The sequence below is a fragment of the Sander lucioperca genome, chromosome 7 (genome assembly GCF_008315115.2).
Source record: "Sander lucioperca isolate FBNREF2018 chromosome 7, SLUC_FBN_1.2, whole genome shotgun sequence".
Classification (NCBI taxonomy): domain Eukaryota; kingdom Metazoa; phylum Chordata; class Actinopteri; order Perciformes; family Percidae; genus Sander; species Sander lucioperca.
The window spans coordinates 12,748,012-12,772,023 of NC_050179.1; the positions used below are offsets into that span (position 1 = coordinate 12,748,012).

General features: G+C 39.9%; 1 protein-coding gene across 1 annotated transcript in view; it reads left to right on the plus strand.

Moving 5' to 3' along the window:
- The window catches only part of LOC116038295 (RNA polymerase II elongation factor ELL), a 28,729-nt gene extending 5,967 nt beyond the window's left edge, over nucleotides 1-22,762 (plus strand). Inside the window, exons 3-12 of the mRNA XM_031282553.2 lie at nucleotides 9,890-10,017; nucleotides 10,529-10,683; nucleotides 12,997-13,238; nucleotides 13,884-14,008; nucleotides 15,672-15,786; nucleotides 16,188-16,647; nucleotides 17,216-17,279; nucleotides 17,727-17,898; nucleotides 18,006-18,050; nucleotides 19,283-22,762. Of these exons, the coding sequence (XP_031138413.1) occupies nucleotides 9,890-10,017; nucleotides 10,529-10,683; nucleotides 12,997-13,238; nucleotides 13,884-14,008; nucleotides 15,672-15,786; nucleotides 16,188-16,647; nucleotides 17,216-17,279; nucleotides 17,727-17,898; nucleotides 18,006-18,050; nucleotides 19,283-19,393 (1,617 nt within the window). The 3' untranslated portion in view covers nucleotides 19,394-22,762. The remainder of the gene's footprint in view (nucleotides 1-9,889; nucleotides 10,018-10,528; nucleotides 10,684-12,996; nucleotides 13,239-13,883; nucleotides 14,009-15,671; nucleotides 15,787-16,187; nucleotides 16,648-17,215; nucleotides 17,280-17,726; nucleotides 17,899-18,005; nucleotides 18,051-19,282) is intronic.
- The last annotated feature ends 1,250 nt before the right edge of the window (nucleotides 22,763-24,012 follow it).

Sequence of the window (24,012 nt, forward strand, 5' to 3'; positions counted from 1 at the left end):
GATTAATTGCATTTTCAATAATATCGCGATATGTTAAAACGCGATTTCCTAATCGCAAAGGCTGCGATTTGGTCACATGACTCGCGAGAGCAATCAGTCTGCACTCCGTAGAGAAAGCATCAACTAGCATGCTAACGCTACACTGTACCTTGAGCTGATTTCTGTCATTCAAACAACTCTGAGTTGTAGTTTAAAACTTTTACAGCCATTTTAATAAAATGAAGGGTTTTATTCGGGCTTGAGTCTATACATGCAGTTAATGGATACAGGCACACAGAACTCAAGGCTCGATTGGCAACGATTAGCTCTGATTAGCGGTTAGCTCTGATTAGCGGTTAGCTCCGTTATAAAGATATGAGTGGAGGAGCTGCCACTGAGAGGGGTAATCAACCAGACTGATAAATGACGTTCGGGGAGCTTTCACAGCAGCGTGGCCGCGGTGTTTCAACGGTTTTATTAGTACAGTTAATCCCACGGCAAGAACACCAGCAACTAGCTAACGCAACGATAGCCTCTCTGAACAAGTGCACTCGGCAGCACGCAACTTCACGAGGGGGAGGGGCTGGAGGCAGCTCCTCTCTGTGCACTGTAAAAAATTACACTGGTGTGTGTGTGTGTGTGTGTGTGTGTTTGTGTATAGATATATACTATATTTTTACTTAATTAACTGTCTAGTGTGTAATTGTGTGTTCATACTATACATTATTATATTATTCTTTGTTGAATAATACAGAAGACAAAGAGCGTAAAAAATAATCGAATATCGAATCGTAATCGCAATATTTGGGAAAAAATTTATATAATAAATATATAAATTTGATTATTTTCAAAAATCGTTCAGCCCTATTGTGTACCATTGCATTATAACCTTTATGAGTGTAATATTGCTGTAGGAAACGTGGACATTACATTTTAATAATCTGTGCTGTGTTAGGTGTGACATCAGTTTCATTTCCTCCTCAGTTCATAAATGTTGAATAGCAGTTGCCAGAGTAATTGTTTTTGTTTATGGCCTTGTCTGTACTTATGTGCACAGCTGTCACATAAAGGCAACGGTGTTGGGATGAGGGGAATGTAGAGGTGCTCTTAAAGATATTCTCATAACGACTGTGTGTGAAGGCTGAGCTTCCCCTGGGCTCCCTCCCGCCGGCCCTCTTGATTATTTTGCCATTTCACCCCATGCCTTGGCTGAGTCCTTGGGAGACATCAGGGCCTCTATCTCACACACGGCTGCTCCGAGTCTACCCCCCGCCACCATGCCGCTTTGCTTCGCCTCCCGCTCGCACTGCAAATAAGATTTTCCAGTGTGTGAGTGTGTATGTACACATCTTTTTTTTTCTGGAAGCTAATTAGAATAACAATAACAGGAATGTGGTTTAAGAGCCGTCCTCTCCCTGTGGCACAGCAGTGAGAGGGAGAGTTGTCCCACGTGTTTCTGAAAGGGCACACGCCGCTCTATTCATCCAGATGTGTTAAGCGAGGCAAAAGTCTCTGTGTTCTCGCTCGTCTGAGGCTCACTGTGTTTATGCAGAGCTAGTTGGCCTTAGGATCTTTGGATCATACAGTATATTTTAGGAACCAGCCTCATGAGATCCTGCATTTAAAGAGGACTTTTCTTTAGTTAGCTCCTCTGTCATTACTCAGTTTTTTGCTTCAAATGAGGAATTTCGAAGGATGCCATGGTGACTGTGCCAGTGCTTTAGAGTATTTTATGGTTACAAGAGAGCTGTAAAAAATCAGAAATCCCTGGCACAAACTGTGCATGCAGTGTGACTAAAGGTGGCAGTATTTATAAAAAATATAGTGTATATAATATGCCAGAATTAGAAACACAGTGAAGCACACGCAGAGTTGTGGTTCTTGTTGTAGCTTTGTGTTGTTTGTTTACATTCCAAGCTAATCTGGTACCATTAGGAAGAAAGATGTCCCCAACACCCTGGGAAACTGGAAATAGCAGCGAGAAAAAACTCACAATAACACAGGCAGCTTTCTAAAAAGTGACTGAGGAAATATGCTAATTTAAATAGTGTTTGATTGGTTGTTAAGTAATAGGATCGATATCCAAAAACTCAGCGAGCAAAGCCTTAAAAGATTCAATTTGGACAACCATAAAATATTATTAAATAAAAAGGCAACGAATAGGAAAAGGAAATAGAGATGCTGTTTCATGAGGAAATGCCACAGACGATGTGATGTTTTAGACTGATAAATGTTTGGGCAGTAGAGCTTCTGTGTGCTTATTTACAACCACAGGCTATATAGGTATCAGCATCAGAATCAAAACAATAAAAATGGTAAAGTCTAATATATAAATATCTAAATATAATGCTAATTGTGCTGTGTGTAACTGATGGCAGAGTGGTACTCTTATTTACTAAAAATGTCTTGTTTATATGGAGATCCTTGGCGGTTGTGTCCAATCAGGAAGTTAACTCTTAAATACATTTTACTGTCAATTTTATTGTTTATTGTGTTGTCAGAAAAGTCTGTAGCTATATAATATTCACATATTTCACAATGGTTCTTTTTCAGCCAAACAATCAACTAATTTCCGCAAAATCTTATCCATCTTTTAAGAGAACTAAGCCTACTTTTGCCATATAAATAGGTTTAAACCAGGAATCACTAAGATCTTTAAATATTTAGATGATTATAAGAAAGTTACCAAGTAACTTCTGATAAATGTTACAATCCAACTGTGCAACTGTCGATTATTAACCATCCAAAAAGTCCTTTGGTATTGTAAAAAGAAAACAAAGTTTACATTAAGAGTGTCGGGACAGGCCTCTGAGGAGTCTTATCACAAACATTTTGTTCTTGGATTTAAAAATGCAGCACAACAGGATATGAGCAACACTAGCATAGCAAGTAAGCATGGGCAGTGTTGTTGTGTACAGTAGTGAGGAAGCTTAACCCCAAGAGCTTGAAACCAACACCAAAAAAGCTATCACTTAACCTAAAGACAGAAAGCTTTGACAGGCTTATAGAATCCTTATTAGTTTTGTGGTGGAAGATAATAGTTCCCAAGTCCACCACAAAAAGCATAAAGTGCCTAGATATCAAGAGGGGCATTTTGAAGTTTTCTATCGATTCTACTTATTATATTTTTCATAAGCAAAGGGGATAGTATTAAATTCATGAAGCTAATTACCTAAAACATAAAAAAACCTGTCTTTTCTTACATCTGTATGTTACTTGTGTTTGACAGTTCAAGCACATTGAGTGCAATATTTGGCTCACTTCCATGCCAAATCCATGCCACCTGATTTTATAGTGTGTTCCATTTACCTCGAAACTTGGAAGCCAGAGCTGGGAATGACGTCACACCCGAGTTGAATGTGTTCCATTCACAAGTCGGATTTTTCGTTGTGGGATTAGCTCTAGCCAGGTTAGCCATTGTTAGCAATCCCAGTTGACAACAACGCATTACGCTGTTTTTTGTGCATAAAAACAGCGGAACAACATGTCCACATATAAAAGTTGGACAGGACTGTGTGTAAGACATAAGTGCTAATAACTGTACGTTACTACAGCTTTAACAACTGTTGATGCACGGCATCCATGTTGGATTTTGAGCTTGGGGTACTTGGAGGAGTTTCGAGCTCGGAAATTCGGGTCAGGGGGCGTGTTTCCAACTTTGACCTTGGAAAATCCGATTACGGGTACAAATGGAATGCACTGTCACACACCACATCTCGGTGCATGTTTTGGATTCCCCGTTTTTCTCCAAGTTTTCCTGCAAGTTAATCAGGTTTGGACATACTTTCCAATGCACAATCTGTGAAATGTTAAAGGATTACAGGCTGCCTGCTTGCGTGGAGAGAAAAGTCCAGCAATGGGAGTATAGCGCAACGCTCTAATTGTTTTGTGGGATTGCTCCAGTGAAACAGGCTAGGAATCAACAAGGGAAACACATTACTGGTGTCAGTGCATCTGAGGTCTAATAACCAGCGGGTAAAAGGAATTTTCTAAATTCCAAACACTGGCACCATCTAATACAAATTAGGCCAGGTTTAGATGGGGAAATCCATTTCCACAAAAACACAGTCTGAGTGATTTTTTGTAATGTAGCTTTTGTTTACATATTGCAAATAGAGGAAGCATTGGCCTAACACTTAACATAGGCTTTAAAAACCTCCGTCCCTCTGTGTATAAAGGGGAAGGCACCTACAGTGAGCAGGGGTGGAGTGTCGGGGGAGGGGAGATGAAGAGTGTTTGTTGAGGTTGACAGATTAGCCCCAGCCTCTTGGAAAAAGACTGATTCTGCTTGGCATAACAGGCAGTACCTTGGGGGATGCTCGACAGTTGCCCATCCCCATATCCCCATCCCCACACTAACTCCCGTCAGTCCCCACCCCCCTTCTTTTGCTTTCCTGTCTCTACCAACCCCCCACGATGAATAGATCCACAACACAGGAACCACCACATCCAGGCTCACTCAAAGCATGATTTAGACTGAGGTGACGTCACATGTTTTGTTTTAAACAAATGAGTCACAGTGGAATTGTTGATCATACTGTACATAGCTTGGGTACAGTGAATATGAATAATTAATGTGACCCTTGCGCTTCTCTGAGACACTGCACTTGTCTGAATCTGACACTGAAACATGGCTGACAGTTGAATGTTTAGTACCGTCAATGCCTCAACTTGTGGAGTCCATTATATGATGTATTATGTCAACTTTGCACTAACATATAAACCTAAATAAAGAGGAACAAATACACTTGCACCAGCCAGGATCCATCCCCCTCTTCTCTGCTGAGTTACTCGTCACATTCCTAAAGGAAGACTATTTAGGACCATCCCTCATGCGCTGGTTCTAGGAGCCTCCGCAACCCACCCACCCTCCCCTTCCCCTCCTTCATACACACCCAAACCCCCAATCCCTCCCATTACCCTCCAACAACACACAGCCACACGTCCCCGCTGTTCATGAATAATCCAGGCGGGCCGACAGGCCATTGCACTCAGCTTTGTGGGGGAAGAAGATAGAACAAAAGACGGGCAGCTCACGGAGCAGATATGGCTGAGTAGGCTCATATGAGAAGACAATGGTAACTAGTGTCAGTACAGACAGGGGCAGGAGGCAAAGACTTCTGAGTAAATCACATATCCAGGCGCCTGCTCCCATCTCACTGTTGCCATGCCAAATACCAGAGCTGGGAACCTTGCCATCTTGCAGAGAAAAAGAAAAAGGACAGACAGAGAGAGAAACTATCCTCTCATCTTTCTGTGCAGATGTTTGGCTTGCAAAAGCCCAGGACTGGGGCGAATGTCTTTAGTGAAGCTATTTTTTTTCCTTCCTCACCAAATAGCAGGGTTAAGAACTCTGTTTAACCTCATCAAAGATGAGCAGTTTAAACATGCTCGGGGAGTTAAAGATGAAGTTTTACAAGGACATCACCGACGGTGTCCTTTGTCCTTGTTCAACTGCTGAGCCCCCTGCCAAGATTTACTGTTCCAGTCCAGTTCACACCTTACAACAGCCTGAAAGTATTTGACATCTCCAAACACATAGGCCATGGAGTAGCAGATGTGGCTGGGCCGGGGCCACAGAGGCAGTTATTGTATCAGCCTGTACGCCCCATGGGGGGCTGCACTGACAAGGTGTTAAGGATTGCCGTTCTGATGCCATTTGGTTGCTCTGACTGTAACTGTCCAACGGCTAAACTTTACTCCTATCATGATATCGGGCGGCGTTACTGCACACAGCTCTCACTGCTCAGTATTTCTTTTGTGAAGCTGTTTAATTGTATTTAGCTGACACATGTTAATAGTGCAACCTGATGATAATATTACTCCATTAAGCTTTTTCTTCAATGTATTAATCCTCAGATTAAAGGACTTACATAATTATAATTAGAATACTATGGAGCATAAGCAATTTAATGAATTATTTCCCATGGTTCTAAGCTGGACAAATAATGTTTATCTCCATAACTATTAAGAACTCCTAAAGCAGGAATAGTAAATTCAAACTATACATCAGACAATATTTGAATTACACTGAAAACATAAATATTTTAAGTGCATTTTTAATAATTACAGTGGCATAATATTTTTCTTAGTTAAAAGAACTTGGTGTTTTTCATAGTTGTCTCTTTAAGTCAAAGTGAAGGGTCATTAGCAGTATTCAGCTAGAATACTAAAACATTATCACCATCTTAAAGTATTGATGCGGACGTAAATATAATTGAATGTAAGGCTCTAACGGTTAAAAATGCACTTTAAACCAACTTGCTGTCACAATGCTTGTAAAAAATGCAGTCTAAGTCATGTGTCTTTTACATGGATGTGTATACATGACTCATCAGTCCTGACCTTAGAGTGCTGTATCTTTCTATGAGCTGTTATTAGCTGTGTCTGAACTCTGTTAGCCAGTTTGACAACTTTTAAAAACCCTCCTGTGTGAACTTAAATGAAACTTCATAAACTTACCATTATACTTATGTTTAAATGAGGGTTGTAAGTTCAGTGTCTTTGTTTGTATTTTTGTTTGTTCATTGATGAGGGTACATGGTGACTGATAATAGTCTCTCTCTGTTAACGTCAAGCCTTAACCGACCAACCATCAGCTAGATATCGGACCTTAATCCCTTGCGAGTGCCCTGTGGGAGTGTGCCAGCCTAAAAACAGACAAAACGACAACACACGCAGGCGCGCACCCACACACCCTCAGGGGATCCGACCGAAGCTATGGAGATGTCTATGACTCAGCGTCTCTATGTAAATCTACACCTACTACTTGACTGACAGAAGCTTCAGTATCACAAACCTGTCGGCACAAGTGTCACTGACTAAACACATGAAAAGTCAAAGTTGATTTCATCAGGCTGGGTGGGATGTTAATAACATTGGCCACCTGCATCAATTGTTGCGATGTTTAGTGTATTCTGCTGTCACTGTTCAAAGCTGTATTCTGTAAACCTCTTGTTGATCAGACTACGGCAAAGTAGATGAGTTGGTTCCTTTTGTTGGTATACAGCGAAAATGTCATCGACTGACAAGATAACATGATGGTGAATGTGTTATTACCTGACATGATAAAGATAATAAACAGTAGACTCAATAGCAGAATAAGGAGAACATCTCCAACCATGATACACACACACACCATTTTTTGTGTTTCACCACCGCCCTATAGATCGAGACAGTATAATAATGATATCTTAATTAATAAAACATTATGGATTTGAACTTTAAGTGTTTTCACCATTGAATTCAGACCATTAAAATGGAACAATATAACTTTTGAAAGAAGAAATAATGCATTCTTCCTCTTACAAATGAAAACTGGAACACATAGGCAATGAAACACACCGTTGCTCAATGCAATACACTCACGGGGTTTGCAGCTACAGCCTTAAGTTCTGACTGGAAATAAGTGGATAAGGGTTGATAATAAAAGGAAATGTGATGCTACTAAGCCACGGCAAAGTGGACCAATTACAGTTGTTGTGGTCTGCATCACCGTGACATGAAGTTACATTTCTGGGGAGGTTTGAGTCAGGCTACAGCGTAGGGTACAGCGTAGGGTCTATAACATACATACCTACGTACGGCGTAGATTTGATGCGGAACAATAAATCAAGCTTGACTTGAATTGGTATGACCAGTAGCCATGGGGTGGCTCCAATAGCCTGACTGATACTGAAATTTTTTATGCCAATATCGATATTTCTGTACTGTCTTTGTTATTGGCCACAATATACCATAAAATCTGGAATTAGTTTATATCAGCCAAATATATCTGCATAGCTCTTGTGGCTTTGATATTGCTATGTAACTGACATTACTGACTCAGTTTGTTGACTTGACTGAATGAGTTTTACAGGTGCTGGTATGAAGATTTTGTTACCTGCGTACAGTGCTAGGCTAGCCGTTTCCCTGTTTCCAGTCTTTGTGCTAAGCTAAGCTAATTGGTTGCTGGCTGTAGCTTGTTTCGGACATAAGAGTCGTATCAATCCTCCTAACTAACTCTCGGCTCGGATTTTCTAAAAAAATAGTCTCAGCTTTTTTTGGCTGAATATGTGTGAACTTCATGTTAGATAGACAGGCTCTCCTTAAGAAGTCAGAAACTGGGACCTAATGGGTTAAATGACATATGGTTATGTAGCTTGAGAAGGAAGCTGTGAATAAAACGGGGGCGACCTCTGAACAGTCTGACCTGAGTGACATTGATTAGAATTAGAATGTAAAGTGTGCACGGTGGCATGGACAGGGCTGACAGGCAAATCTAATGCATGGCTGGAGGGGGCTCATACTGCTGCCATCGATTGAAAGAGGGGACGTGGTGGCACTATTGCGATGCTAAATGTAAATGTGCGCTCTCATCTCATCACAAGCTAGCTTTTGTTTAGCAGGACTCATTTTAAAATGAATTAAAATGCAGTTCTTTGACATGCCTTTCTCTACGTCAGTAACCCCATTTTAGTGACTTGTTGCTTCTAATTTTGGTCAAGGCTCCTACTACTTTACTCTCTGAAAGTAATAGGTCCTGAGGACATGGCTCGCCTCTTGTGCCTGCTCACTTTGATGCTTTTTTGGTTGATCATCCTTAATTAGCGTAAAACCCAAAGCAGACATATGCAGGGCTCCGCTCTACCACTTTATGTGAACGGTCAGACATAAATAGGTCAGAATTAATGGTCAGCTGTGTGTCTGAAGTGTTCATGGCCTTGTGGGCTGCTTTGCGTTTTGTGTTGACATGGGTGGGCTTGTGCACATGAAGGAAAGCTGGAGGCTGATGGGGGTGGGGTGAATGGCATGCGTTGGGTTTTAGGAGGAGGAGGGGTGTCGAGGAGAGGAGCTGTTCATTGGCTCCGTGCTGCATGACTGGGCATTTGTGACAGCTATAGTCCTGGCTGCCACATCAGCCAGGGACACTGTGCTCTCATCCAGTCAGCTTCTAATCAATCACTTACGACTGATAACTAAAGAGGCAGCTTCAAGTCCACCTGACTGAAATTTGTTTTTCTTGAGACCTGCAGTAAAAACGTGCTTGTGTGCTTTGGCCAGAGGTGGTACCACGAGGTCTGCTTCAAAAAGAAGCAAAATAGAGGGGAAATCTGAGCTCTTGCAGCCATCTCGCATTAAGTACTGCTCATCAGTAAGCACGTATTCATGCTTGTAATGGACGGTTGATAATAATAAGGCTTCTGTTCAATCTAGGACATTCTATCAACAAAAGTACTAAACTGTCCATTTTCAGGCTGAAACACAGCTGCAGGCAGTGTAGAAGAGAGTTGCTGCCAAATGTGTTTTAAAAGATGTATTACCTGTTGGTTAATGACTTTCTATGTTGAACTGTCCTCTTAGAGAAAGTAGGTTTTTGGGTCATTTTATGTAACAGGTTTCTGACAGAGATCGACTTCACCCTGTTGGCTTGTTTGTTGCTAGGGAGCCTTGGACAGTCTGTGACAGAGGAGGTTATCGTCCAAGTGAAAAAGCTGCCCCCTATACTATTGTTATGTTTTGCCTTTCAGACGGGCTCCTCCCATGACTGGCTACAGGTCATCATCCCTGACCTGGGAGGTACAATGTAGCCTCTGTGGTTGGCCCAAGTGGGAGATTATTTAGGTCACATTTATTGTGAGTCAAAATGGCTCTAATCAGTTTCATTAAAAGCTGCTTTGTTGATTTACTTGATCCAGTGTTTTTTCACTTTGAGATTACATTGAATCAGGCTACTTCTGGGAGAGATAAAGCATGCTTATTGCATAACACACAACTTAAATTAGCAATGCTTGCAGATACAGTACACTCAAGCTTGTGAGTGTGTGCTAGAGAACGCTGTATAAATGTGAAAGCAAAATTACCATGACTTTACGTTTTGTAAACACAAGTGAAGACTTATTGTTTTTTGTTTGTTTATTTGTCTTGACAGTATGTAAAGATCCCAGCGCCAACCCCTGAATCTCCTGATGGATTCAGAGTCTTCTCGTTCTACCTTTCCAGTGACAGCAAAGACAAGCCTCAGTCCAGCTTCGACTGCATTCACCAGTATGTCTCAGGGTAAGTAGCACACATAACTCTTTCCACAGTCGACCACAAATGGAATTTGTAGTAAATTTGGTGTCAGACTGAGACCGCAGGGTCTTACCAAACAGTGGCTCTCTTCAGTACTACAACAACAGACACTACCACTGTCAGGCTATATTAAAACAAGACTACAGTAACACCCAAAGGCCGCCATGCCACAACTGACCTCAAAGGTGTAACCAGTAACAACTGAGAACAGTGTGTAGTCTTTGTGGCTATGCATTTGTATCAAAGGGTTAGTTAAAAGGTTCCAAGATTAGTTCCAAAGTCTTTATAACTGATGTATAACACAGGACTAGAATTTGCAAGCAGGCACAAGCCACAGAACCAGTTATGTGTGTGTCAACATCACAAACTATTTTATGACAGCGAGAATCTCTAATGCTTGTGTTTGACAAGTGGTCAGTTAATTGAGCAGAGCCAGGGAATTTGTAAGCTTGAACTCTCATAAAATCTTCTCTCTCCTCCTTTCTCCTCCACACAGGGAGGGCAGGGATCACCTGGAGGGCCAGGGCAGCATTCAGGACAAGATCACAGTTTGCGCCACAGACGATTCCTACCAGACGACCCGGGAGCGCATGTCTCAGGTGGAGAAGGACATCTGGAGCCGCTCAGCAATTGAGATCAAGCCGGGGCCAAGTAAGCTTTTTCGTAATAGCTGAATCTAGATTTTGGTGCATCTTCCAGCCTCCGTTTTAAGCATGTAGGCATCAAGGAGAGATAACCAGAGTTTTCAAGTTCACGGAAAGCTTCTAAACCATTGCTTCTCACCATTTCATCCTGCTGATAATTGCCATATGGTGTGGAAGTTATCACATAATTGATCAAAGTGCTGCGTTGCAATTATTCATGCGAGAGGGATGCCTCTCTGTCTTGTAATTTTCCTTTCATTTGGACCAGATTGTTCAGGCACTATGCCAGCTTGCCTGCCAGCACCATTAATGTGATTGAGTTTGCCAGAAGTATGCGCTAACAAGTCTCATGCTGATGAAGTTTTTCACTAAAATGTAATTACACTGACTGAAGTTTAATTCATTTTTATTTTATTAAATACTTCTAAATAGCATGTAAAGAATAGACCACGCTTAACCTGGAATTATCTGGGCCTATGCATGCAGGGTCTTCTACTTGCAATTAGTTATCTTTATTCACTGCCTTCTCTTTGCCCAAGTCGTGGTTTTAGAGTCATTGTCGATTAAATTGACCGTGCTGCAACTTTATAAATGATCTAGCCATGAGGCTTCATGATATTTAGAGGTGAGGTGTGACTTTAAATGCTTGTGTAGATTATATTTTATGAATGGAAACATGCTGTGTAGACCAACGCTACAGCATGACGTTTAGGGTAATTGCTGTAGAAGCCAGCTGTTTGAACTGGTTCCTACACATTACATGTTATGCTTTGCTGCTGAAATAGTCTCTCAGAGGCTTTTACAAACTACATTTAATCTGGCACATGCATGCATCTAATACATGTTGGAAAAGACCTGAGAGATCCTGGTTAGAAACATGGAGTTAAAAGATATCCCATTTTACTTGAACATGTCCTTTCAAGAACATTACTGTTGTTCCCTCCTCGTGAATACCAGAGAGAGAAATACAGTAAATGGGTTATGGATCACAGTAAGTGATGTGCCATACGCAGTGGAGAGCACACAGTTGTTGTGTGGTGACTGTCTTTTTATGGTACAGTAATGCTATACTCATTAGAAAAAAATGTCCATATACCAACTCACAATTACAGGTTGCAGAGTAGAAAAATGTCCACAATTTAGATAATAATGTATGATTTAATGTTCAGTTGCATTCAGGGGAAAGAAGGCACTGACAAATCGGCAGCTGAAATGTGTGCACACCCGGCGTTGGACAATTTTGAAAATATGTTTGGAGGTCATCCTATAGTACTTATGCATTTCTAATTATTTTTCCTCTATAATATTGAAACACGATTGTGACCACTCAACAATGGTTCTAGTTGCTGCTTGTCTGAAATGTGGCAGTACAGGTTGTTTCAGTGCAGGAAGGATATTTGCCTGAAATCATCATGACCTGGTTCAAGGTAGATGTTGAAACAAGTTCCTACATGACTGTTGTGTTTTGCAAAGTAGATTCTGTTTGAATCTTACAAGGAACACTGTATATTGCTACAACTGAAATCCAAAATAACTTTTAGAAAGAACACAGTTTTAAAAGTATTATTGTACTGATAAACGCCCTGTATACATACTTTTACCATGCTGTCCCTGTGAAAGTGCAGTTAGTCTTCGACCTATAGCAACCTTCAAAGTATGGCTTAAGGTTGTAATGGGATTACGATCTGCAGATATCTATAAGCACTGCCTGCCCGGGTTCAACTGAATTAGTACTGCAACAGGAAGAAAGGGCCTCTCTGTTAGTTGCTTTAGTTTCTATGCTCTTCTGTTTACTCAGCAGTAGGCTAACTCTACTGCTAACCCCTTTCACTGTTTTCCAATCGCAACAACACCACATCTGCATACAGCCACAGAAAAGTGCATGAGCACAGTCCCATGTTCAAGGTATTTAGGTATGTAAATAGCTTTTTAGGTTGGGAAAAAAGTGCTTCATTACTGTATCTGTTGCGTGTGCATGAAGCACATTGCATGACAATAGAGAGATATAATAAAGATCAAATGTATCGTGTGCAGGCCCCCAAATCAGGGTGTGATTTGTATAACTTGCCTAAGGACTGGATTAGGAATGATATGCTGGCTGTGCTATTACAGGATACTGTCAACGCATGTGAATCCTGTTATCAGATCAGTTACAATCTGGTTGGTCTTCTCTGGTTTTGTGTGTATTTTGTGTATTGCGTATAACACAGCAAAAACAAAAACAGCTTTAGATTACTGATTTTGATTACAAAACTTGCCCCTTGTCTTCCACAAATCTTGTATTGAAACTCTGCTGTGTGCCCCTTTGTTTTGATCTCAGGTAAGTATGTGAAGGTCCAGAGGAAGCAGGGTCTGGTATCAGGCTCAGATAGCATCAACAAGCACTCCCCCAACAATAAGAGGAGCCTGGTTCCCAGCCCTGTGGCACACCGGCCCTTGAGGGATCGGATCGTTCATCTCCTGGCCTTAAAGCCCTACAGGAAACCTGAGCTGCTACTGTGGTTGGAGAGGGAGCGGGCCAGTCCAAAGGACAAGGCTGATCTGACCTCAGTACTGGATGAGGTGAGACATCTGGCACATTGCTATGTAAACACAGTCGACTAATGACGTAATATATTCAGATGGAAAGTAAAAGAAAATGTTGAGTGTGATAAATACAAATTTAGCTTCTATCAGGTCAAGGATTGAAACTACAAACATAAATTACTCACTAACTTGCTATTTTGCTAATTATACTAATGAACAGACTACTGCTGTACAGCTATAAAAAGGTGATGTCAGTAAGATTATTTCAGGCATATTTCCTGAGTTCACAATGTTTAAGTGTCCCACTGCAATCATCAATAAGAGACTGTGCCGCCGCTGGTAGCTGTAATTAGGGCTGTGCTTTAATTATCTTTGGAAGAGAAGATTGTGTTTTGACAGGAGAGGGGCGGGGTGTCTCCAGCTGGGATCTGACTACTTTCACAATTGAAAGTGGTTGGTTTGTCTAGATTTGTATAAGCAGGATTAAGTTGTATAAGGGCAGGGTTAAACTGTTTTCTGCGTAAAAAATACAGACGGAGTCGCAAACAGGTCTTTTATTTAAATATAAGGCATTACGGCAACCCAGTTTGGTGCTTTTGAGACCTCAGATGGCCTCTTTTCCTGTTGTACTTTTTCCTCTTTCTGTTGATTTATTCACATTGGGAATTGTCTTTTTTTCAGGTTGGTAAACTGAACAATAAAGACCACAGCTACTCTCTGAAGGATGAGCTCTACAGACACGTCCAGAGAGACTGGCCTGGATATCTAGAGGAGGAGAAGCAACTCATCCATAGGCTCCTGATCAGGTGGGTATTGAGTTAGCCATAATATATCTACAATAACAATACATCTTTTGTGTTTTATTCCATTGAGATAATTGGAAATGTGTAACAAAATGTTCTGTTTACTTTTTAAAAGTTCAACATTTTGGGAAATGTGCTCCTGTTAGATGAGAATCTCTATCATGTCTACACTAAATATAAAGCTACTGACAGCAGCCAGTTAGCTTAGCATACAGACTGGAAACAGGAGGAAACAGCTAGCCTGGCTCTGCATGGGGGTAAAAAAAAAAAACCTTTGAGCTTTAAAGTCCACTAATTATCATTAATAACAAACACATTCTTGATAAATATTGTTATTTTTATTTTTTATTTATTTTATTTTTTTTATCCCTACAAAAACTTAACTTGTAAGGTGCTGGTAGGGGATTTTGTTACCTTTGGACAGAGCCATTCAGACTAGCTGTTTCCAATCTCTGTGCGAAGCTAAGCTAATCGCCTGCTGGCTGTAGCCCTATATTTACCCTACACACGTGAGAGTGGTATGCATCTTTTCATCTAACTCTTGGCAAGAAAGCAAATCAGTGCATTTTCCAAATTGTCAAACTATTGCTTAAAGTTCTTGTTACATGCCAGACTTTTAAAGACCCGTTTGGGCAAAGACTTAGGGATGAATACGTTTTGACAGTGCTGGCGTTAATACAGAAAGGCCACTGAATTAATGTAGAAGTCTGCTGTGATCATGCTGAAAGGGGAGCTTCTAAATGACTACTTCTCTGCACTGATGAATCTCTTAATGGACACATCAAAGCAGAGGAAAATATTCCCTGCACCATGTTGCCAAATGGCATTAGCATGGAAGGTTCAGAGCAGCAAGGCTGAGCTGTATGTTTCCTCTGGCTGCCAGTAAACATGCAGGCCATGTGCTTCATGAGCGTTTTGGACAAAGCTCAAGTCCAGTTGGCTGATTGCACAACCCCCTCTGTTCACGACCCCTGCTAAGTGTAAAATGCTCACAATTGTAGTCATCAAATTGTTTGCCAAGTGTGATAAAACTGCGATAGCCTGTAAATACTGTAAACTCCAGCTTTCTTTGCTCTAGTTTATTCATTTGTTGGGGTAGATTATTCTTATTCATGCCTTCTTACTTCAGTCATTTCATTGACATTCATTTGACATAGTTTAATTGTTCTAAACTCCACTCACAGTGACCATATGATTAAAAAGGTGGCATGAATCCACTTGGGGGGGTGTGACTTGTTGTAGCGGCTGTTTGAGGAAGGAGCTGTAGGAAGCAGATTAACAGAGAAGAGGGTTTGGTCCTACAAAGGTTAAATCTGCTGCTATTGTTCTGCTCACTGGACTGTGTTTAGTCTTAGGCTTGCCTCCTGTAGATTGCATCACCAGAGACACAAAACAAAACATACCACATGAACTTGCAAAACGCTTTGCTAAAATTTAAAAAGATTGTCAGTTTTGTAATGTCAATAATTATTTCTTCTGTGGAAAAGCTACCACCGCTGTCTTCTCTCTGTGTTATAATAAATCATAATTGCTCATCCACTTTCTCATAAATCTGCCAAATCAAACTTCATGACCTACATACTGCCTCTTCCTGTTTAGCTTTACAGGCCATTTACATCGCAGTTACTGTCCAACTGAAGGTGCTGTGTTCTCAATCTTTCTACAGGAAACTTCAACCACTCCACAGTAGCCAGTTGAAGAGTCCCCAGTCCAACCATTCATTCCACAATACTCCCGGGGACTCTCCTTCACATCTAAGTCCTGCCAAGAATCTTTCTGTGGTAATTATTCACCTTGAATGAGTTCTGTTCTGCTACTTCTTCTTTCATATAGGACTGAGAATAGATAGGGTATTTCCTCTTTTGCAGATACACAGTACTGGAAATATGATAAACTGCTATGTCTTGTCTTGGTTGTGATGTTATATGGAGTAGCTTCAGACTTAATATAGCCCTGACCGTAATTAGAGGAATAGTTCAACAATTTGGGAAATATGCTTTTCCACATTTTTCTTGAGAGTGAAATGAGAAGATTGATACCATTCTTTTCTCTGAGAGTGACATGTCCCAAAATGTCAAACTATTCCTTTAAATAAAATAATATATTTATGCACATGATACAGACACTTTTGGCACATCTCAAGCAAATTAATCATTATGTTCCCTGTTTTTTTTCTCAATAGAAACGCCCATTGCCTTCGGACCCATCCAACGGTCAGACCCCCAAAAAACAAAGACTATTAGACCAGTGTTTGCCTCTGCAGTCACCGTCTAATGGAGACTATGGCGCCAATGGGGCTCGTAGCTCCTCAAGTCATGGAAACTCTAGAGTACAGATCAAACTGGAGTTCGACAAAACCAGCAATCATCTCCAGGGGAGCCCAAATGGTCTGTACTCGCCGCACAAACTTAGCGGCTCATCTAATGTTCCCAAACTGGAGAGGACAGAGCCAGCTCCTACTGCACCCAGCCCTAAGCCCCCACACACTGACCAACATACCATTTGCACTGACCAACCGTTCACCAACGGCCAACATAAAAAGAAGAGGTCCAAAAAGCACAAAGACAAAGAACGAGAGCGCTTAAAACCAGACTGGATTGAGACGAGTCCAGACCTGAAGCAAAACAGAGAAAATCTCAAAGGTAAATGGCCATGAAGCCATCTCCTCTGTAAGGTTTTGTCAAACTTCATGTATCCAATTGTGCTGTCAGGAGTCTGTTTTATATTATTTGTTCAGGCCATGACATTATCAGCTTTCATTTAGCAAAAATGGAAAAAAACACAGGATTGAGTTAGAGTTGCTGCTTGAGGCCCACAAGGAGCAATTCATATATTTTCATTTGAGAGAGCAGTGAGTGTTGTTACGACTATAGCACTTTCTCCACCCTGCAGTCCTCACTCCCCACTTTAGTCTGTTGATGATTGACTGTGAAACAGCTGGGTGACCTACGGTCGAGCGAGTCAGCAGGCGGAATTGCCTCCTACTCTGTGGCCTGCAGACGTCACTGCTTGCCTTGGATCAGATCTCTTATCGGAGGGAGTGATACATTATTCCATCAGCCTTGATATGATGGGTACATTATTGCATTTGCATTGGCAGATTGCTTTAACCTTTTTTCCAATGTGTGTGTGTGTGTGTGTGTGTGTGTGTGTGTGTGTGTGTGTGTGTGTGTGTGTGTGTGTGTGTGTGTGTGTGTTTCCTATCTACAGACCATGAGGGAGAGAAAACACCTGTCAATCGAACCTCAGCAGAGGAACTGCCTGACTATTTAATGTAAGATTCAAACACACACTCTGCCCCTGGCTGTGCTACGTGCTATAAACCTAGATTCAGAAGGGATTTTTGATTTAGGAATAAAATCCAAAATTTGTCACATCAGCGGGTACTCATAAGTCGTTTTTTAGGTTTCAGAGTGTAACCCACAATTGTTTAGAAAAGAAACCAGTCTGTCCCAAAAGTGTTAGGATCAGCTTGAAAACATTCACATAAATAGAGGGAAGTAAAACACATGTCTAAATGAGCTGTAACAAAGCTTCACTGAAGCAAACACATCTTATGTCTTACATCTGGTCAACACATCATGCCGTTAAATCAATGACGTGTCAGGGCTCTCACTCTACTGTTCTGCACTGCCATCTACTGGAAGGAATTGGAAACAACTTGGTTTGAAAAGATCACTTCTGCTATGAAATAACTCCTTATTTTGATTTTTTTTTCCAGAAAATACAGCACAATAACAGCACTGGAGCAGCGGCAAGAGTATAAGGACGACTTCTGTGCCGAGTACGATGAATACAGAGCTCTTCATGACCGGATTGGGGCTATCACAGAGATGTTTGTTCAGTTGGGTTCAAAGATCAACACTCTCTCCCCGGGAACACAAGAGTACAAGGTACTTTCTGGACCAAGAGCCTTTAACGGCTCAGTGTCTGATGAGACACCAAACAATGAACTGATCACATACGTGGCACCCTAACACTATTTCTTTTATCTTTTCAGCTTATGGAGGACCAAATACTACAAAAGTACCGAAAGTATAAGAAAGTAAGAATTGATACATGTTTTTATCTCATTTAATGCAACACTTGTAGCCCTGGGGCTCATGCAAGAACCACTCATCAGAACATATTCATTCAGGAGAACTTGTAGAATTTACCACATAAACAAAATTCAAAAATAAAATAAAACATTATGTAGTGTTAATATTCTGTTAACCTTATTAGTGTGATGTGCATCGTGTCTTGCCAATTTACTTGGAGGTTAGAGAACTTTTCCGTTTAGATTTTATTGGCATGAGTATATTGAAACAACTATTTATACAGTTCAGTAGTTGCCTGGAAAATTTTGCCTCAGTCAAGGTTTTTGTACAGATTGCTGTCTAGGGGAACATTTTCCATTAAAGCACCTGACAGTTTGACATCACCTGTAGTCAAATTGATTATGATCCATCATGTCATGTCCCCTGGACCACCTCCCATGTTAGTCATGGACAGTTTTGCTTTAGCAAGACATTTTGCATCTAACTTAATGTCAACTCATTCCTTCTTCATTTTTGGCATGACTTTAAAGGGGAACACCACCTAAATTAGAAAAATCCAATATACAGTATTCCCATGGCCAAGGGAAGTTTAATCAATATTTGTGAACATGAGCTACTCTCTCTCAAAGCCAGAAACCAGAGAAGTCAGTCTAAAACGTGTGATGTCATGGGAGACTGATTTTGTGGACCCAGAGAATGTTTATCTTTTTTACACCCAAAGAGCTGTATCCTCTTGTAGTGTTCTCAGTTCTGAAACAGAATATGTACCCATGTTCTCAGAACATTCCCCTGGGTGCTCTCAGTGTCATCTATGACATCTTTCCATTTCATTGCTTATGGAGCAGTTCCAGACTTTATACTTGATGACATCACAAATTAGAACTCTAGTTTTATATTTGGGAGAGAGCTGTTCATGTTTACTAATATTTTTGGACTGTCTTAGTCCATAGGAATAACATGTATGAATTTTGAAAATGGACATAGTTCCCCTTTAATAGTTGTAGTAATATTGTATAATCTCTATATAACTAGCCCACAAATGTATCAGAAAAATTAGCCATATATAGCAAGTGGTGGCTTTGATTATTCTACTGAAAAACTCAAGCAAATCTCCCGGGGAAAAAAACGTAGAGGTTTATGATGAGGATACAAAAAATGTTCTCGCATGAGGCCCATCATGTTCGATGTTTGATATGCATTACTGAAAGCTCAATCGTGCCCCTTTTTCTCTTTTCAGAAGTTTCCTGGGTATCGGGAAGAAAAGAAGCGATGCGAGTACCTCCATCAGAAACTGTCGCATATCAAAGGCCTGATCACAGATTATGACCGAGCACAGGGACTCTCGTAGTAACTGGCTTCTACCCTCAACAGGGTGTACTATGACTGGACCAAAAGACTCCTAATGGACCCAAAGACTGCCCAGCTGGATCCTGGAGTCACTGAAACACTACTCACTTTACTCCTCCCAGTGTTGATGGAATCGAGGAGCAAGGTTCTTTTTCAAAAGTGGGCTGAGACCACCGACTCGTGATCAAATATTGCCCTTTAACATTATGGTTTTCAACTATGATTATCGCTGTAATGGCTTGATTCTGTTCTGCTGTAAAATGGTCCGATGACACAGTGAAAGCCAAATCCATTTTTCTAAAATGCAAAGCATATGTGATCCTTTTCTGCCTAATTGCATTATTCTATCCTTTATCTTGTCAGGACTCAGAAAAAAAAGCATCGATTTATAAAAAAAAATCATCACAAAAAAGTATTAAATTGATGGTACAATCAATCTTAGAGGGAAACAAATGCTACTAAAGTCTTTATATTTATCATACAGATGAATCTGTTTATTTGTTGTTTGCTGATAGAAAGTCAACACATCCAATCACATCAATTATTCATTAGTTGCAGTAATAAGATCACACAATGACAATAGTAAGGTCCCTCCAATAACGATGTATCTCCCTTCAGACCACATGCAAACAAAATGTTGTCGTCCATACAAAAGCTATATTTCTGCAGGACAAAAAAAGATGTATCTCAATGTATCACTAAAATGATCACAACATGAAGTTTAAATCATTATGCAAAATTCTTCGGGCTTTGATCATAAGGAATCTTACCATGTAGCGTTCTGCCAATGTCCTGTGTCATTTCTAGGAAATGTTAGAATGCCACAAAACCACTCCTCCTAGTTCCGGAATGCTGGTTCCATGAAAGTGCTTGTGCACATTTAGTGTCAATTTCACCCACATGTAGCCTACCACAAACTGCCTTTTCATCATCAACTCTCTCAAGTCTTCTGGTTATAGGTTTGTTTACTGATACACAGTACACATAGTCATCATGCTTTATTTACGCTGTAGATGAATGACTACAAGCCCTATGAAACATGAGCTCTCACTCTACAGGCCATTTTAAAAGTTAACAGGGTATTTTATCTTGGTAATCAAGCTTGTCCACACATTTTTTGATTTACTATGACTTTTCTTGTGTTGAAGTCTTGAGATAGATTGCAATAGAGATGCCTTTAACTAATTGGACCTTGTAATTGTTAGTCCCACATGTAAAGCGTGCGGAGGATGGCACTGTGGGCCGCTTACTCAGTTCATACCACTTTGGTTCAGATGGGTGTAAGGAGCAGGCGGGCCTCTAGAGGCTGCTAGCAGGGCTTTTACACTCATTTTAGACTGATGATTTGTCCCAAGGCAGTAACATCTGAATAACCACAAAGTGTAATTTTATTTAATCTTAAAATTAGCTGTAGCCTTAAGTAGGAACTAGTGATCAGATTTCAGTGTTCTCTGGACTTTTGAATCAATGTAGCTGTTGTCTTAATCATGGCTTAAAGTGGAAGGATTAAGCTAATATTTGCCTTAACATGCATGTCAGACATTTCCAAGATTATGCCATCTCTGTTCTGAAATGTTCTTGGTTTAACCTGCACAGTTCAAAGCGTTCTTAGACTTTTTCTGTAAACGTCTTTTAGTTTGAAGGAACTTCAGTTACTGGATAGTTGTTACTGGATAGTTGTTGTGTTATCTGTGTTGTTCTTGGTTGTTTTTTCATGTACGTCTTAATCATTTTCGGTATTAGCTTCATTTGTTGTCTCATAATCTGTCAAATAATCATGAACTGGTAAGGGATTTAATTCACTGTCCAATCTTATCAAGCACCACTATCATCCTTGCAGAAATCTATACAAAATAATGTGCTTTGCTTCTCTTGATTTCTCAATGAAAATACTTAGTGGGCTTATTGTCACATATTTAGCAGCTCTTTTGCATAAATTGCATTGTTTTTTACATATGGAGGGTTACTTCTGGTATGTTTGAAGGATTTAAGACTAGCAACATTTGCTCTGTCTTGGCACATATGAACATTTCCAAATAAGGAATATTTATTAGCACTGACTATTGGAAAAATGAGAATAGTAAACCCAGATTTTGAGTATTAAATATCATCAACGCTAAAAATGCTGGATTCTTAAAGCTCCGGTACAACTACAGAAATGTTTTCTTTATTTTGGCTGTTTGGATCTCTTCTCAGGACCAGACCACACACTCTTTTATGATTATTTTGTCAATATACATTTTGATAAGCCTAGCAAATAGCCACATAATGTAGCTCCACCCAACTAGAGAAAGTATCTGACCAGTCAAAATGACTGAAAACAATGGTTTTGTTCTGGTACTGGATCTGGAAATCAGTGAGGCATGGTTTAATTGTATTAACCACGTCTGCACAGATATACAAAACAATTTGTGTTTTACAGAATTTCTCATTCCAAACAGAAAGGTACTGAATAATGGCGGGATTGAAACGTCCACATAACACCATTTAGACCATGAGACCTTAAAAGTAATAACAATTTAGAGAACTACTTTAAGTTAAGGGCTTCCCGTTTACCACTAAAGTAGTAGTGGTCAATTGTAGAATACATATGTAACCAAACAAAGTGCATCATGGGCAGATTATTATTATTAATCAGTATGAATAAAGATAATCGTACAATTCATGTTAACATGTTTTTGGGAAACCAGACCCTTGGTGGAAGGGGCCTCTCAAGCGCTAACTGTGATGTTTGTTTTTTTTTACTGTCGCAGGAGCTAACCACTGATGGTGCCTTTTTCATTCAAAGAGCAGAGCCACTCTGCATGTAACTATCATTGGTATTTTGAGGGGAAAAAACCTGGGCCAGCAGTATTTATACATCCGTAGTTTCACACTGTTGCCACTGTTCAAAGTGCTATGTTCATAATTTTTTAGATTAAGTTGATATCAGATTATAAAATGTATAGTGTGTCGGCACTGACATTTTTCCAGAATGAAAATATTTGTTTTCTTTTCTACTTCCAGACCAGCAAATTATTTCCACAAATGTAATACTGGTGCGTTTAATTGGTTTGTTGGTACTGGAAAAATAATGGAAATGTGAAATCAAACATATTGCCTATCACGAATCACTGCAATTGATCTACCTAGGAGAACAACTTTCTTTATTTATTGCTTTGTATGTGTTTGTCCTTTTATAGGATTCATCTTTGCTTAGTTTGTTCATTCTTTTCACAGCAAAATTCAGAGTATGTTGAAAGGGAAATAGAATATATTTTTGCAATTTTTGATGGTGGATGCCTTATCACAATGTCATCCTCTTGAGAAAAGATTTCAGAAAGAAAGTGTATTGTCTCAGTATAAATAAAAAATAAAGCTTTTAATTCAACAAGGTGTCATGCCTCCCCAAGAGGGCAGTGTTACTCTATTTCTAAACTGAACCGCAACTGTTTTTTATTGATCACCACACAGACAGTTGATTATTAACATCATAAAAATACAAAACATGTAGTGTTGAAAAAGCACAATTTAAATTAAAAGATGTTTTTATGTTATTGTTTTATTATTAAACTTTCAATCAACTGTGACATCGAAATCATTAAGTCTTCTGAACTGAATGACACTACTATATGTGATAATAAATTGTTAAAAAAAAATTGATAAAAAAGTGCAGCCGCAGCTTTGAAGATTGAAGTTCATTATTTTCTAGAGCAAGTTGGAGGTTTCGAATTTATCCTTTCCCACTTGTTTTGTCTGTCACAAAGAAAAATAACATACATAAACATACAATTCCTAGAAAATATATTAAGAAAGAATTTTAATCACATTATCGAGGGTGTCTTTGCTCAATAAAATAGTTACAACAGAAGCATAATTGTTCTTGTACTCGTACTCGTCGTTTCTTGACACTTTCTTTAAATGAGCATACAGTATAATCTGCTGAGTCAAAGTCCAGGCTTGAATAGCAGAATGACTAACAGATGAGATAATGGGCCTTTTTCACAGAAGATATTTTGACATGTCACAGTAGGAAAAGCATAGGTGTAAATAATGAAATGAACGATGGCTGAATTCCATGTAGCTGCTTTAGGCCACGTCCACACGTACCAAAACAATCTTTTTTTTTACCCGTCTTCCCTGGATTCGTTTCAAGAATAGTTACGTCCAAACGGATCCATTTGTAAATGACTCAACGCGCTACTTCATATTCCAGGCGGCGCTGTTTCTGCTACAGAAATTCACCAAAAAATGGAGAAGAAGAGCATCGTCACTTCCACTTCCCATCATAACATGATTAGCTAGACTAACGTTCTCTTATTACATCCATGGACTATAATAACTTTCACCACTGCTCAATTTATAAAGGCCTCCGCAAGAAAACGTGACTTTGTTTACATTGTATTATGGGCTGTTGGATTGCTTTTTATTTTGCAATTCTGTCTGCCATCGGACATGATTGCAGCGCGCTAGCTGGCAGAGCTAACATTAACGCGCTAACGTTAGCTCTGCTAACTAGCTAACATCGGCAGTCAAACAAACATCAATGATCCAATGTCTTTTTGATAATCTACACGTTTTTCTTGCAGTAGCCTTTCTACAATAAGCCGTGCTAAAAATTACTATAATCCGTTCAAGGAG